Source organism: Gopherus evgoodei, chromosome 2, assembly GCF_007399415.2.
Source record: "Gopherus evgoodei ecotype Sinaloan lineage chromosome 2, rGopEvg1_v1.p, whole genome shotgun sequence".
Lineage (NCBI taxonomy): Eukaryota > Metazoa > Chordata > Testudines > Testudinidae > Gopherus > Gopherus evgoodei.
The window spans coordinates 236552710-236569629 of record NC_044323.1 but is presented as its reverse complement, the minus strand read 5'-3'; the positions used below and the strand labels follow the sequence as shown (position 1 = coordinate 236569629).

Sequence of the window (16920 nt, the reverse complement as noted above, 5' to 3'; positions counted from 1 at the left end):
ACACCTGCGCCATCTGGTTGGGGTGCTGCAGGCCCTCAGAATAGTTGGCCTCATAGCTAACCCGGCAAAGTGCCACCTCGGGCAAGAAGAGGCAACCTATCTTGGATATACAGGGGGGAGGAACTGACACCCCTAATCAGCAAGATGCAAGCCCTCATAGACATACTCATCCCCAAGATGAAGAAACAGGTGCGCCAGTTTTTGGGCCTCGCCGGATATTATCGCTGCTTCATGCCAGATTTTGCATCCATAGCTGCCTCCATATTGGACCTGACAAAGAACTCGCAGCCTTGACAAGAGCAGTGGTCAGAACAGTGCAAGGATGTCTCTGAAACCCTGAAAGAACAACTCATGCAAGAACCAGTCCGGCGACACCGAGACTTCTTAAAGGAATCTTCAAACAGATGCCTCAGAGGTAGGCTTGCGGGCCGTACTCTCCCAGGAATTAGATGGGGAAGAGCACCCCATACTGTATCTAAGTCATAAACTGTTCCCCCTTGAACAACATTATTCCACAATAGAGAAAGAGGCCCTGGCGGTCAGATGGGCTATTGACGCCCTATGTTATCATCTGCTGGGGAATAACTTCAGGTTGATCATAGATCATGCCCCCCAACGGTGGATGCATAGTATGAAGGATACAAACCCCCAGATTATGCAATGGTACCTCTCCCTCCAACCCTATGACTTCCGCATGTTTCATCGCCCAGGTAAGGCCCATGCTAATGCAGATTTCTTCTCTAGACAGAGTGAGGGGGAGGAGGAGGTGGACCAACCAGGAGGATCCTTCTTAAGGGGGATGGTGTGTGACGGGGCATCACTGCCCGGCACCAGCCCCAGCAGCATCAGGCCGGTAGCACTGACGGCGGAAGCCCCGCCCTGTCCATACTGGGCATGCTCCAAGTGCTCTGGGAGTATAGAAGGAGGGAGCCCAGCTCAGTCTAGGCTGGCAGCCGCAGGGGAAGGACCTGACTGGGAAGCTCCAGCAGAGGACCAGCCACTCCCCACGGAGGCGCCGAGGACTGAAGCCTCTCCATGCTGGCTTGAAGCCCTACTACAGGAGGAATTCGGGAAGCAACTGACCCAGAGGCCTCCAGGGAACCTAGGGACTTGTGGGAGACCTCAACGCTCAAGCCAGTAAGAAGCAACCTGGGGGTGGTGGTGACAGACTGGTACCTTGCCCCTGGCAAGCCTCAGCGTGTTGTGGTTGGACCCCCGGCTGAGCCAGGGGCAAGGTCCTACGCTGCGGTTAGGACCGGAGCCAGGACCTGGTGGAGTGGGAGAGCCTTTGGTCACCAGGCTGTACTGCCCTGCAACTCGGGGCAATTCTATGGACTCTGGCCACTAGACTGCATTGCCCTGCAATGCCAGGGGCAATTCTGTGGATTCTGGCCACTAGGCTCTATTGCTCGGTAACCAGAGGCCCAAACCCTCGCAAATGCCTTTTATCAGAGATATAGAGCAGTTTAATGTGATTTTCAGGGAGAATATTTTTCATTCTAGACCACAGCATCCCCTATGAATTCATAGAAGAAGAAGAGATTTTAAGATGTGGAGGTAGCCTGCCTTAGATTGCCAGCTTCCCTGCAGTCAAGAACAATTGGCTCCAAGAGCAGCCTGCAATGAGTAATTTTTGACTGAGGATAAGAGCTTAGAAGACAAATAAAAGATAAAGAAAATTTCAAGTAGAACTGTCTGTTTCCAATAAAACCAAGTTATTTAAATGGAAAATGCAAAAATATTGGAATTTGCCTAGGATTGCATTCTTTGTTTAGTAATTAGTTCCTGACATGCTGGAAATAGAAATAATTTTTGATTGAACTTTGTTATGCATATTTTTGTTCATTAAGTGAAAGTTTTACTAGAAGCTTCGGGAAATAATACCACAACAAAGAAAAACAGTCATAAGCTTTCTCATATGCAATTCACCAATTCATATAAAAGTAAACTTAAATAGAAACATTTGTCACAGATGCCTCCAAATACAGTCAAATAATTCCTTTTTTCAACACATTATCTGTGAGTGCGCACTTGTGATTAATCCTGACCAGGAAGGTGAGAAAGATGGCTGTTATTCAAGCAGCTAATCTTTCTGCCCAATACCATGTAAAGGTTTTTCACACAACATTCATTTTTCTATTAGAGTTCACCAACTGTTTAATCTTTCAGTTTCCACAATCTGCTCAGGCACACAGGGTGAGCTAGTCAACTTGGTTCTTAAGGTAATTTAAAAATAATAATCCTCCTCAAAGCTTTGTTGCATATTGGCAACCACCTCTAATCTCTATCTTCAACATTAAGGCCCGTTCTACTTGAAATGTCATGTAATTGAAATTACAAGCTTTCCGCTCCATGTGGCAGCCTGCTAGCACATTGTATACCAAACGTACAATAAAAAAAAATAAAAATGTTGAGCTAGTCCTTTCGACATTGAGGTTTGAGCTAAATTATTGAGCTTTCCTATTTACAGAAATAAAATACATGGGCACAAAGGAACTACCCGTGCTTCAGCATGTGAAATGTAAGCAGAAGATTGATTTCATGACATTCAGGCTGTCTTTTTAATCACTGTTATTTTGAGGCCTTTTAAATTAAGATTATTTGGGGTTAGGGATGCACCCACCTTTCCCATTATATGGTTAATCCTGCAAAGTGCTGAATGTCTCCTCAGAGATGCTAAGCACCTTCACAGCTTCCATTCACTTCAGTAGGACCTCATGGAGCTAAAGGATTGGGTCTTTAGTTCGCTTCTAGAACTGGGTTTACCTTGGAAATCTAGTGGTAGGAGAACATGAAATGACATTTCTCCTAATGCCATTCACTCGGATCAAAATATAGCAGTGATGCTCAGACTGCACCAGTCATTTTGCTGTGAGAATTTATATTATATATATAATAATTCTCACAGCAAAATGACTGGCCAGGTATTAGAAAGAGAGAGAGAGTGTGTGTGTGGGTGTGTGTGCGTGCGTGCTTTTACCCACCTTGCTTTGAAACGGGAGTAGATAAGAGCCACGTAGGGAAATTTTAGTGTGTGGCAGCACTGTCCACAGTTAGTGCGCACAGGCCAGTACAGGACAGATTTACACTTCAGCTTGCCATCAGTTAAGTGTTCTTATAGACAAGCCCTCAGTCAGACATGCTCCCATCCTGCATTATGGAGAGACAGTAGTCTCTTCATTGTTAAGGTTGTAACAAGTTTTACATCATAATACTCGATTAAGACACCTCAATAACTTCTGCAAAACTAACCGTGAAGTGTCTTAAATTTCAGGTGAAGCAGTTATGGTGGTTTTGAGATACGTATGGTACAGATAAGAGAAGGGAACACCGAGGACAGGTGCTTTTGAAAATATGCATTGGAGTAATGCACAATCTTAGCCGTGTGCATGGCTGATTACATTCTTTATAAAGCATGCATGGCTGCAGTTTAAGATTTGCAGAGCAGCTGAAAGTGAGGGTAAACTGAGAGGCATGGGCCCTCCAGAGTCCTTTAGCTCCTCAGGGAATTTTCAACAGAAAAAGTCAGGACACTGCCAAGCTTCTAAGCTCCACAGGGCACTTTCAGCAAGGGGTTATATTCAGCCTGCTGGCTACTTGAGCTCCGCATGGCTCCAGTCAGCAGGGCTGCCCAGAGGTGGAGGCAAGAGGGGTAATTTGCCCCAGGCCTCGGGCTCCGCAGGGGCCCCCACGAAAGTTTTTCAGGGCCCCTGGAGCGGGGTCCTTCACTCGCTCGGGGGCCCCAGAAAACTCTTGCGGGGCCGGGTCCCGGAGCTTTTTCTGCTCCCGGTCTTCGCTGGCGGGGGAGTCTTTCCGCTCCGGGGTGGAAGGACCCCCCGCCATCGCATTACCGCCGAAGCGGGACCTGCCGCCGAAGTGCAACCCGGTCTTCGGCGGTAATTCGGCGGCGGGGGGCCCTGCCATTCAGGGACCCGCCGCTGAAGTGCCCCGAAGACCCGCAGCGGGGGCCCCCCCCACTGAATTACTGCCGAAGAGCGGGCTGCACTTCGGCGGCGGGTCCCGCTTTGGCGGTAATTCGCCGGTGGGGGGCCCCCACCACGGGTCTTCGGGGCACTTCAGCGGCGGGTCCCAGAATGGAAGGGCCCCCCGCTGCCAAACAGGGCTGGCTCTAGACATTTCGCCGCGCGGGGGGCCCCCTGCCGCTTGCTGGTCCCATGGCTCTGGTGGACCTTCTGCAGGCATGGCTGCGGAGGGTCCGCTGGTCCCGCGGCTCCAGTGGACCCTCCGCAGGCACGCCTGCGGGAGGTCCACTGGAGCCGCCTGCCGCCGGTAGCCCCAGGCCCCTGGAATCCTCTGGGCGGCCCTGCCAGTCAGGGCAGCATATGAGTTGCAGAACTGAATTCCCAGTCTCTAAAATAATTGGCAAAAGAAAAGGAAATTCAAGCACTGAGCACCCAAATGCTGCTAGTCATGCAAAAATATAAATGATCTGGAGAATTCATAAATGATCTGGAGAAAGGGATAAACAGTGAGGTGGCAAAGTTCGCGGATGATACTAAACTGCTCAAGATAGTTAAAACCAGAGCAGACTGTGAAGAACTTCAAAAAGATCTCACAAAACTAAGTGATTGGGCAACAAAATGCAAATGAAATGTAACGTGGATAAATGTAAAGTGATGCACATTGGAAAAAATAACCCCAGCTATACATATAATATAATGGGGGCTAATTTAGCTACAACAAGTCAGGAAAAAGATCTTGGAGTCATCGTGGATAGTTCTTTGAAGATATCCACGCAGCGTGCAGAGGCGGTCAAAAAAGCAAACAGGATGTTAGGAATCATTAAAAAGGGGATAGAGAATAAGACTGAGAATATATTATTGCCCTTATATAAATCCATGGTACGCCCACATCTCGAATACTGTGTACAGATGTGGTCTCCTCATCTCAAAAAAATATACTGGCACTAGAAAAGGTTCAGAAAAGGGCAAACTAAAATGATTAGGGGTTGGGAACGGGTCCCATATGAGGAGAATTTAAAGAGGCTAGGACTCTTTAGCTTGGAAAAGAGGAGACTAAGGGGGGATATGACAGAGGTATATAAAATCATGAGTGATGTGGAGAAAGTGGATAAGGAAAAGTTATTTACTTATTCCCATAATACAAGAACTAGGGGTCACCAAATGAAATTAATAGACAGCAAGTTTAAAACAAATAAAAGGAAGTTCTTCACGCAGTGCACAGTCAACTTATGGAACTCCTTACCTGAGGAGGTTGTGAAGGCTAGGATTATAACACCATTTAAAAGAGAACTGGATAAATTCTTGGTGGTGAAGTCCATAAATGGCTATTAGCCAGGATGGATAAGGAATGTTGTACCTAGCCTCTGTTTGTCAGAGGATGGAGATGGATGGCAGGAGAGAGATCACTTGATCATTGCCTGTTAGGTCTACTCCCTCTGGGGCACCTGGCATTAGCCACTGTCGGTAGACAGGATACTGGGCTAGGTGGATATTTGGTCTGACCTGGTATTGGCCATTCTTATGTTCTCATGTAATACGAAAATCCCACTTAGCTGGTATTATTGGAGACCAATGGTATGGGAGGAAAAGGCCTGGTCACAACAAAAGCAGCCATGTTACACGTAGAGCTCTGCTACTCACATACTTACCCTTGCAAAACAGTGTAGGCATTATACTAAGTAGCCTAACAGTTTACTTCAGTTCAGGAAGACAATGTCTGTCAAAGAATGGGACATGGAGACAGCAGAGGGGACAAACTGGGAGTGAAAAGGGTAAGGACAAGGAAGGTCCACACCAAGAAGGCCTCTGTGTTGCTCGGAGCATGGGAGCTGGGATGGAGACACCTGTGGCATGATCAAGTCAACGCCAGAAAGCGCCCTTTCAGACTCCATGTACAAAATCTGCAGCCTAGTCCAGTGGCCATGGCTGTAGGTGGAAGGAAAGTGGATTCATCGCTTTCATTTCCAGCTAGTTCTTTATATTTGCAGAGCCCAGAATGCTTGTTTAGTACTGCACCTGCATTTCCACACAGGACTATTTCATAGAATCATAAGACTTTAATGTCAGAAGGACCATTATGATTGTCTAGTCTGATCTCCTGCACTACGCAGGCCACAGACTCTCACCCACTCACTGCTATATCAACAGCGGCGGCTCCAGGCACCAGTGCTCCAAGCGCATGCCTGGGGCGGCAAGCTGTGGGAGGCGCCCTGCCGGTCCCTGTGAGGGCAGCAGTCAGGCAGCCTTTGGCAGCTTGCCTGCGGGAGGTACGCTGGTCCTGCAGCTTAAGCGGCAATTCAGTGGTGGATACACCAAAGCCATGGAACCGGTGGATCTCCCGCAGACACACAGCTGAAGGTAGCCTGACTGCCATGGTTGGGGCAGCAAAAAAGCTAGAGCCCCCACTGTGTATCAAACCCCTAACCTATGTCTGAGCTACTGAAGTCCTCAAATCGTGGTTTAAAGACTTCAAGGTGCAGAGAATTCTCCAGCAAGTGACCCATGCCCCAAGCTGCAGAGGAAGGCAAAAAAAAACCCAGGGCCTCTGTCAATTTGCCCTGGAGAAAAATTCCTTCCTGACCCCAAATATGGCGATCAGCTAAACCCTGAGCATGTGGGCAAGGCTCACCAGCCAGACACCCAGGAAAGAATTCTCTGTAACTCACATCCCACCCCATCTAATATCCCATCACAGGCCATTGGGCATATTTACCGTTAATAGTCACAGATCAATTAATTGCCAAAATTAGGCTATCCCATCCATCATACTATCCCCTCCATAAACTTATCAAGCTTAGTCTTGAAGCCAAATATGTCTTTTGCCCCCACTGCTCCCCTTGGAAGGCTGTTCCAGAACTTCACTCCTCTGATGGTTAGAAACATTCATCTAATTTCAAGACTAAACTTCCTGATGGCCAGTTTAGATCCATTTGTTCTTGTGTCCACATTGATACTGAGCTTAAATAATTCCTCTTCCTCCCTGGTATTTATCCCTCTGATATATTTATAGAGAGCAATCATATCTCCCCTCAACCTTCTTCTGGTCAGGCTAAACAAGCCAAGCTCTTTAAGTCTCCTTTCATAAGACAGATTTTCCATTCCTCGGATCATCCTAGTAGCCCTTCTCTGTACTTGTTCCAGTTTGAATTCATCCTTCTTAAACATGGGAGACCAAAACTGTACACAGTATTTCAGATGAGGTCTCACCAGTGCCTTGTATAATGGTACTAACACCGCCTTATCTCTACTGGAAATACCTCATCTGATGCATCCCAAGACCGCATTAGCTTTTTTTCACAGCCATATCACATTGGCAGCTCATAGTCATCCTGTGATCAACCAATAATCCGAGGTCCTTCTCCTCCTCTGTTACTTCCAACTGATATGTCCTCAGCTTATAACAAAAATCCTTACCCTCCACTCCATCCTCAGTGTTTAGCAGTCCTACTTCTTCCTTCTTCGTTTTCTTCTTATTTATATGGCTATCGAACCTTTTACTATTGGTTTTTATTCCCTTTGCAAGGTCCAACTCTACACTGCTTTTGGTCTTTCTCACTTTGTCCCTACATGTTCTGACCTCAGTAAGATAGCTTTCCTTGCTGATCACTTCCATCTTCCATTCCTTGTAGGCTTTCGGCTTTTTCTTAATCATCTCTCAAAGATGCTTGCTCATCCAGCTTGGTCTACAATTCCTGCCTATGATTTTTTAACCCTTTCTTGGGATGCAGGCTTCTGATTGTTTCTACAACTTTGAGTTGAAGTAATTCCAAGCCTGCTCCACCTTTAGATCCACAAGTTCCTCAGTCCAATCCATTTCCCTAACTAATTTCCTTAATTTTTTTTAGGTTAGCCCTTTTGAAATAAAAAACCCTAGTCACAGATGTATTTTTGTTTATCTGAATTATTTGAATTAGCTCATGATCACTCAAACCAAGATTGTCCCCTCAACCATTTCTTCTATGAGGTCCTCTCTACTCACCGAAACCATATCTAAAATGGCATCCTCTCTCGTTGGTTCAGCAACTACTTGGTGAAGGAATCCATGAGCTATTGCATCCAGGAAAATCTGAGCCCTATTATTACTAGCACTTGTCCTCCAGGAAGTTAAAGTCCTCTCGGAAGTTAAAGTCTCCCAAGATCACACAAGTACGATTAGTATTTACTTCATTAAAAACATTAAAGAGATCTCTATCCATATCCAAATCAGATTTTGGTGGTCTATAGCACACCCTGACCACTATCCCAGGGGAGGCTCTAGTAGCTTTTTTCCCCAGTGTGATTTTTGCCCAGATAGACACTATCTTATCCATTCCATCACTTCTTATTTCTTTACAGTCTACCTCATCACTGATATACAATGCTGCTCCACCATCTTTGCCTTTATTTCTGTCTTTTCTAAACAGCACATACCCTTCAATACCTGTACCCCAGTCATTACTACTATTCCACCATGTTTCTGTTATCCCTATAATACCTGGTTTTACTTCGTGCACCAGTAACTCTAATGCCTCCATTTTGTTACCTAGGCTCCTCAAAGTGGTGTACAAGCATCTTAATTTTTGCTAATGTGCGCTTTTGACAAAAGTGTAAGTGAGAAATAGGCAAATGTTTAAGTTTAAATCATGGTGTTGCCCATATAACTCATTGAATGGTGAAGTCAGAGGTGTGAAAAAGGCAGATGTTCCAGAGTCTGGTTTCTCTTTACTTTCTCTGCTTTGAGCAGAACAAGAGTCAGCACATGGAGTAAGCAACTTAATTAACTTCAATGTCACTGCCAAGAAATGGTATGCATATTCACAAAATGTGACTATAACAAGAGACACCATTGTTAAAAAATTCTGTCCATTTCACTCTCTGGCCACAGAGCTCAGGTCAAAGTGTTCAACTGAAGGATGAACTTTAGAGACTTTAAATGTGTCTTTTCTCTGACCTTTTGTAATATGACATGACAATTTTGAAGCAAACATCTGAAAAAATACAAAATCATAGCACTATTCCATTAAGGACGATGAATCTGGCCGAATGCTTATTTTTTTAAGCAGGAAAATTCACAGAATTGTTTGAACAGGTCCAGTTTGGGGCACAATGCTTTTTTGAAGGAAAAACAAAAAAGAGTTTGTCCAGGTTTTAAGAAAATAAAAGTAAAGCATTTGAAAGCTTTTGGAGATTGGCGGGACTTCCAGTCTTACCAATCAGTCAATATCTCACACACAATCTCCTAGAGACACTCTCCAAAACCCAATGCCCTTAGAATTCTATTCTGTAAATACCCACATGAGAATATATAGAATCAGACCCATTGTATATAAAAACTTCACAACAATAGTTGACCGTGTACTAGCTATATTATTATTAATAGACCATTCTTGTTTTGTACCTTCACTGCGTCTTACAGTATCTAACAGAAATGAAGTGATGCTATAATAGCTGATGGACGTATTAGCCATGTAATTGTTTTGTGTAATAATATTAATTAGATTTGACGCATAGATTGAAATGTTAAAGCCAAAATTCAGATTTGAGTGCTTAAAGTTTGTCAGTTAAATCCATGTTTAGTGACCTATGAAAGTGAATTAATTTTCAGAGGTGACAAGCATTTGGAGCTCTTGCTGTTTTCAGCAGGTACTCAGGTTTGTAAAGTTAGTCTTAGTACACTTATGGTTCTACATAAATAATAGTCCTTTCAGTTCACACAGGTGCAGGGATGTGCCACTGCTATTCGCAGTGCAGGATCAGGACCTAAGAATAGTTCTTATCTTAGGCCCCAATCCTGCTCGATGCTGACCCAATCCAGCAAAGGGTTTAAGCATTATGTTAAAGTACTGAATATTGGGCACATGAATAGTTGAGACTATTAACATGCTTAAAATTAGGTTCATGTTTAAGTGTTTTTGGGAACTGAGCCTCATGAAAAAATAGTGGAAAAGAATAGCAAAGTATTTGCAATCAAATTAAGTTATGTAGCATTGGAAATAGTCATATTTAATGCACATCAAAGTGTTAAACTTTTAATTTTTCCTAGTACAATCAAGCCTCAAATAGTTCTACAAATTTAATTACCATTAAGGATTTTTTTTCATACATAACAAAATCTACTCTGTGTGTGTGTGTGTGTGTGTGTGTGTGTGTGTGTGTGTGTGTGTGTGTGTGTGTGTGTGTGTGTGTGTGTGTGTGTGTGTTTTCTCAATAAACTAGTGGAGCAAACAGAATAAAAATATTTCAAGCAATAAACCTGTATAAAACAATTTATTGGGTATTTGTTTTCACAGTAAGAAATAAGTGGCAAAAAATGCCTTTTGCAGTTGGATGACTTTCTTTCCATTTATTACACTTGAATTGGGTTAACTCACAAGCATTTTTTTTGCAAAGAAAAAATGTTTTTATGTCAGCAGGCAAGACAGTTGAGTGACTACAAAGAGTTGCAAGAAAAACAAAAATAATCACAAGCCCTGCCTGTTCCAGGTTCTGAAACAAAAGGTAACTACCATACTATATGGTGTTAACTGTCCAGTTCATATGCCCCATTTTGTATCAGTACATGTCCTCTGATATTTTATTTTTTAGTTTCTAGATTAAAAAAAAGTCAGTGAGCTAGAATTAAAGTTTGCCAGGTGAAATATTTTTGCAGAATTTTGCATATCTTTCTTATATGAAATGTATATAAAAGCTGTGTGAGAAAGAGCTCAGGAATGAGAATTTCCAGCTGAGGTCATAAACAGGGAAAGATCACTAAGTATATTTTAATAAATTCAATTTTATTTTAGATACAACAGCAGAAAACTGGAATGGTGAGATCATGTTATTGATTAAAATATATCAATTAACTTGTCATTAGTATTTATTATTTGCTTAGAACCAGTGTGTTTAATGTTGTACAGTAGATAAAATAAAGTCCATCTGTCCCCCAAAAGTTTATAGTCCCACAAACAGTTATTATTGGGAATAGTACTTACTGCTGTGAGCAGCCCTACTGAAATCACACTAGTCTTAGGCCTGGTCCACAGTACGCTGTTAAACCGATTTTAACAGCGTTAAATCGATTTAACGCTGTACCCATCCACACTACAATGCACTTTAAATCGATTTAAAGGGGTCTTTAAATCGATTTCTGTACTCCTACAAAACAAGGAGTAACGCTAAAATCGATATTACTATATCGATTTAGAGTTAGTGTGGACACAAATCGACTTTATTGGCCTCATTCTTTTACAGTAGCTACCAACAGTGCACCGCTCCAGAAATTGACGCTAGCCTCGGACCACGGACGCACACCATCGAATTAATGTGCCTAGTGTGGACGCACAATCGACTTTATAATATCTGTTTTATAAAATCGGTTTAAGCTAATTCGAATTTATCCTGTAGTGTAGACGTACCCTTATATTGACTATTCTCAGTTACAGGTCCTATCACCAGAAGTAAATGGTTGCAAGACTTAGCCCCAACAGATAGACAAAATATGGGATGCATTGGGAAATTCAGAGATTGGGATAACTTAGTAACTTTCTTGTTTGTTTTCTGGTAGTTGGCTATTAGGTAAAATTCTACAGCAAAGAGAAGGAGAGAGACCAGTAATCTTTAGATATCTCACTTTACAATATGCCCTTTCCAGTTTTGACATACAGCAGTCTTGACAGACTAAACAGAGTACTTCATGTTAAACATTAATAATAATAGTTTATTACTAGCTTGTCAGAAAGTTAGCTTGTCATGATCTTTATTGTAAAAAAGAAATGTAAATGTATAATTTATCCTATCCCTTTAAGGGTCCAACAAAAATAATGAGGTAGTTTTTCAGATGGTGTAAGTTGTATTCAATGGCGCTATGACAATTTATACTAGCTGAGACCTACCCCAAGATTTTCAAAGTACAGGCATGGGCATTGTTTTAGGCAAGTCCAAAGCAAATGGCTGAAGTGTGGATTCCAAGTTGTGGATATTGGAAAGAACCCCTTTAGCTCTCCTCTCAGTTCCCACTCTTTGCCTAAAGACCCTTCTTTCCTAATGTTGGTTGATTTATCTCACAACAAGTCATTCTTACTAGGGGAGGAGGAATTAAAACAAATTTGTCAATTACAAATAAGGCTCCAGAGAAATTTCTGCTAAAGACCAATTTAACTGCCAAAAGAGTCATATTACTGCATTTGAAGACATTCTTAGCATTGAATTTGGCAATAGTGGAACTGGATTAGCAGATTTAGTCACTCTTGTGTTTGGGGATATCCAACTGTGTGACTATAATGGAAAAATGGTTCCATTTTTCAGAAATCTTTGATTAATATAGTTGTTCTCTCCCCCCGTCAGCTTTTACATTATATGTATAAGTGTTTTTGAGGTTATTTATGTGGAAATAAATCAGTGTGTATATTTTGAATAGATGATTTTAAAGTAACTGTAATTTTTTTATCCTCTTATCAATCAATCTTAGGTACTATGTGTCATAAACAGATAAGTAAGAGTTAATAGAACAGAAGTGCTTCATATCTCTTTGCCTGGAAAGGGTTAACAAGAACAGTGAGCCTGGCAGTCACCTGACCAGAGGACCAATCAGAGGACAGGATACTTTCAAATCTTGAGGGAGGGAAGTTTTTGTGCTGTGCTATTAGTTTTGGTTGTTGTTCACTCTGGGGGCTCAGAGGGATCAGATGTGCAACCAGGTTTCTCTCCAGTCTCCCTGATACCGGTTCTTATAAATTCAAAATAGTGAGTACTAGGTAGATAAAGCGAGTAGGCTTATGTTTGTTTTCTTTATTTGCAAATGTGTATTTGGTTGGAAGGAGTTCAAATGTGTATTTGGCTGAAAGGAGTTCAAACTGGTATTTTGCTGAAAAGATTTTAATTTGTACTTGTATACTTAGGCTGGGAGGGTGTTCCCAGTGTCTACAGCTGAAAGACCCTGTACCTATTCCATTTTAAATTTACAAAGATAATTTTTACTGTTTTTTTCCTTCTTTAATTAAAAGTTTTTCTTGTTTAAGAACCTGATTGTTTTTTATTCTGGTGAGACCCCAGGGGACTGGGTCTGGATTCACCAGGGAATTAGTGGGGAGAAAGGAGGGAAGGGGGAGAGAGAGGCTAAATTCTCTCTGTGTTAGGATTACTGTCTCTCTCAGGGAGAATCTGGGAGGGGAAAGAGAAGGAGGGAGGAAGGTGAATTGTCCTCTCTGTTTTGTGATTCAAGGAGTTTGAATCACAGAGTGATCTTCCAGGGTAAGGCAGGGAGGGGAAGCCTGGGAGAGGCAACGGTGAGGGAAAGGGTTTACTTTCCTTGTGTTAAGATCCAGAGGGACTGGGTCTTGGGGGTCCCCGGGCATGGTCTTGGGGGGACCAGAGTGTACCAGGCACTGGAATTCCTGGTTGGTGGCAGCGCTACGGGTACTAAGCTGGTACTTGAGCTTAGAGGAATTCATGCTGGTACCCCATCTTTTGGACGCTAAGGTTCAGAGTGGGGAATTATACCATGACACTATGGTAGGGTGGGCAGGTGCCCATTTTTCAACCGGAAAGTCCAGTTGAAAAGGGGACCTCACAGTGTCCGGTCAGATCTACTGACTGGACATGCAAAGTCCGCTTACTGAGGGCAGGGGAGGTGGCTAGGCACTGGGTCATCACATGTGAACTTCTACTCAGCCAGGGTCATCTCCTACCTGTGTCAAGTGGCTGCAGCCTCCAGCCCTGTCTCTGCAGGCAAGTTCCTCCTGACCCAGGCACGGGGGTGTGGGAAAGGAGAGGAAAAGTAGTGAGAGATGGGGAGAGGGGAGAAGAGGAGTGGACAGGGCGGGGCCTCAGGGGAAGAGGCAGGGCCTCAGGGCAGCGCTTGGGAGAGGAGAAGCAGGACAGGGGTGGTGCCTTGGGGAAAAGAGGCATGGCAAGGGATGCTCCCGCACTCCTGCTGGAGTGTCTGGTTTTTAAATACTACCAAGCTGGCAACCCTATACTATGGTGAAGGTGATCCTATAAGTACCTAAGTGCTTTACATTATTTAATGCACATATTTGTCCTCAACATCACTGGTAAGCATTTATCACTGTATTTTTCCAATAAAGAACGGTCACAGTGAGTAACTTACCAAAAGGAAGTCTTTGGGGGAATGTGGTGGAGTGGTGCCCCACCCCCTGAGAAGAAGGGCTAAACCAGGCCCCAGAGGCTGCGCAGACCAGCAGCCAATCAGCCAAGGCCTGAGGAAAGCCAGTCAGGGCAGGGAAAGAGGCAGCCAACCACGGCCAGGCTGGGTCCTATATAAAGGCTGCCTAGCAGAGGCAAAGTCAGTCACTCCCTGACTAGTGAGAGAGAAGGACTAGCTCTGGAGCTAAGGAGCAGCACCTTGGACAGAACAGTGCTGGGCAGGCTTGGGGAAGTGGAGTGGGACTCTGGCCCAGATACCTGTCAGGCTATAGCCCTTGCTACAAGAGGTTGAGAAGGTGCATAGGGCCAAAGGGGAAGTGGCCCAGGGAAGCTAAGAGGGCAAGAGAGGAGGGAAGGAGGGCAGAGGGAGGCCACCGCTAGAGGGTCCCTGGGTTGGGACCCAGAATAGCGGGTGGGCCTGGGTCCCCCTCTTCCACCCTGGCACTGCCCCTAGCCACTGAGGAGATTGACTGTGACCTGCCCCTAAGATGAGGGGCCAGATTCTAGGGTTGTGGCTGGTCACCGAGGCAGGGCAAACAAGTTAACAGTTACTGTTAACTACACCCCTGCCCCCGCAGAATGGGGTGAGACCAGAGTAGTGGGCACTGCCAGAGGGCAGTGTCCTGAAGCGGATAAAGACTGTCCTGAAGAGAATGCTGATGATCAGGGAGAAATGTGGGTCCCAGGACAGCAGAGCAGAGACAATGCACGAGCTACCACATGTCAAGGGTGCTCTGCAGCAGTCAAGAGCTAATTCCTGGAGTGAATGGCAGGGGGCGCCAGCGGTGGTGAGTTGAACCCCGTCACAGGGAGCATGAAATTGAACCTAGGTTTTGAGTCCCAGACAAATGCCCTACCACTGGATCAGCCTTTCTTTCTTGAGAATATCTATGTTTTAATGTGTAAGTATAACTTGTTCAACCATATTTGGAAAAACCCACAAAAAAGTACCCATTCACATTTCTAGACATTGTTGGACATCATAATTTTAAAAATGCCATTAGACACAAAGATAAGATGATGAATGACTAGCGGAGCTCTAAATGTAGGGTGACCAGATGTCCCATTTTTTTGGAACTTTTCCTTATATAGGAGCCTATTACCCCCACCCCCCACCCCCACCCTGTTTTTCTTCCACAGTTGCAATCTGGTAACCCTATCTAAATGAGATATGGGTATATGAAACACATAGTTACATCTATATCTAAAATAATCAATATGCGAGGCTGTAAAATGCTATTGCTTTTGTTTGATAAATGGATTGAACTTTTTTCCTTCCCTATCTCTTCCCTCCTTCATTAAATTACATTTTAAAAAATGCTGGCCATGGAAACCTGTCCTCCTCACCGCCTGCTATAATTTTTGCCAAGGGGGAAAAATTAAAACTGAGAGTCATGGTTTTCAATTCAATACGAAAAAAATAGAAAGTGAATTTATTACAATGCTTGCTGTTAGCTCCATGTGAAGCAGAGCATAACTGGGGAAATTAACAGGAGCCTCAAGCCAACCCACAAAATTCTCCTATTCCTTTGGCAATACATCTGTTCCTGTCTTACACAGGTGTTCTGAGGCTTAAAATCAGTTCAAGTCTGTGAACTGCTCTGACATCATTGGATGTAAGGGCTAAATATTAGTATTATTATTTAAGTGGTTGTACGATCATAGACTATAGATATGCTAATTCTTAGCAACAGGGCCCTTCTTTCCTTAGCTCAAACAACTGGATTGGCTTACTTTTCACTTAGGAGAAAGGGATTCATTACACCTTATCTGCATTTAAGGGAGATAACAAAATAGAATTCCTCTATGTGAGTAGCACTTATTACTTCATAATATACTAGCATGAAGCTTAATTAAGTAAATTTCTAAACTTCACCAGTAGGAGGCAGTAGTTCACTTTTTAGTTTCTGTTTTGTTTGCTTGAGAAATAGTAATTTACTTGGGCATATACTCTGCTCTGTCTTTACACATGGCCACTTTGGACTTCAAATAGTTTGAGCTCTAACTATATTTTCTACAACCTTTATAACATTCCACTGCATTCTAAAATAAGAACTTTGTTTCAAATTTTATCAGATTTAACATTTCCTCATTTATTAATTTTTTTAAAATCAGATACTTAAACAAGTACCTCTTCCACTTTTCTATTGGTTTCTTAGCACCCAATATCAAATGGCCTAAATTGTCCTGAGATGTTAAATGCAAATTTCATAACTAAATTTAGAATTAGATTAATTTGTCATCACTAGAGCATAAAGCAAAAACTACCAAGTTAGTGAAATAGTTATTTGACCTTCTTTAATAGCAGAGTTGCATACAATGCTTTGGATCCATGTGTGGAACTTCCACTGATCTCAATAGGAACTATGTTGCTATTGAGACGTGTATGCTTCCAAGTGTGCAGGGGGAAAAAATAGTTTCTCCCCTGCCCCACTGAAGGAATCAATATTACCACAGAATTTGTCATTCAGGCATTATTTTTCATGTATGCCCTTCAGATTTATATAAAGTCTTATTTCAACAGCTTGTTTTGGCAGATTGGCACATCTGTAAATGAAGATACTTACAGGTCTTGTTATTTGAGATGCACTCTCAAATTCATCAGCATCCTCCATCAGTGTTTCCACCCCAGGCACTGAAACTGTTCCAAAGAGGTAGAAAAGTAGTAATGCACATTCATCTGATTAACTGGAGCATAATTAATCTCATAGAAAATAAAACTTGTAAATTAACTGCCAGGATGGTAAATGTGACTACAGAACAAGTGTTGGGTTTAAGTTATACTTTGTATAGATTTTAATGCGTGTCTAAG

The 16920-nt window shown here is 43.2% G+C and overlaps 1 protein-coding gene across 2 annotated transcripts in view; it reads right to left on the bottom strand.

Moving 5' to 3' along the window:
- The window catches only part of C2H8orf34 (chromosome 2 C8orf34 homolog), a 285116-nt gene that overhangs the window by 43139 nt on the left and 225057 nt on the right, over positions 1-16920 (bottom strand). For both annotated transcript variants that reach the window (XM_030553243.1, XM_030553244.1), the window contains exon 10: positions 16676-16749. In XM_030553243.1, the coding sequence (XP_030409103.1) occupies positions 16676-16749 (74 nt within the window). The remainder of the gene's footprint in view (positions 1-16675; positions 16750-16920) is intronic.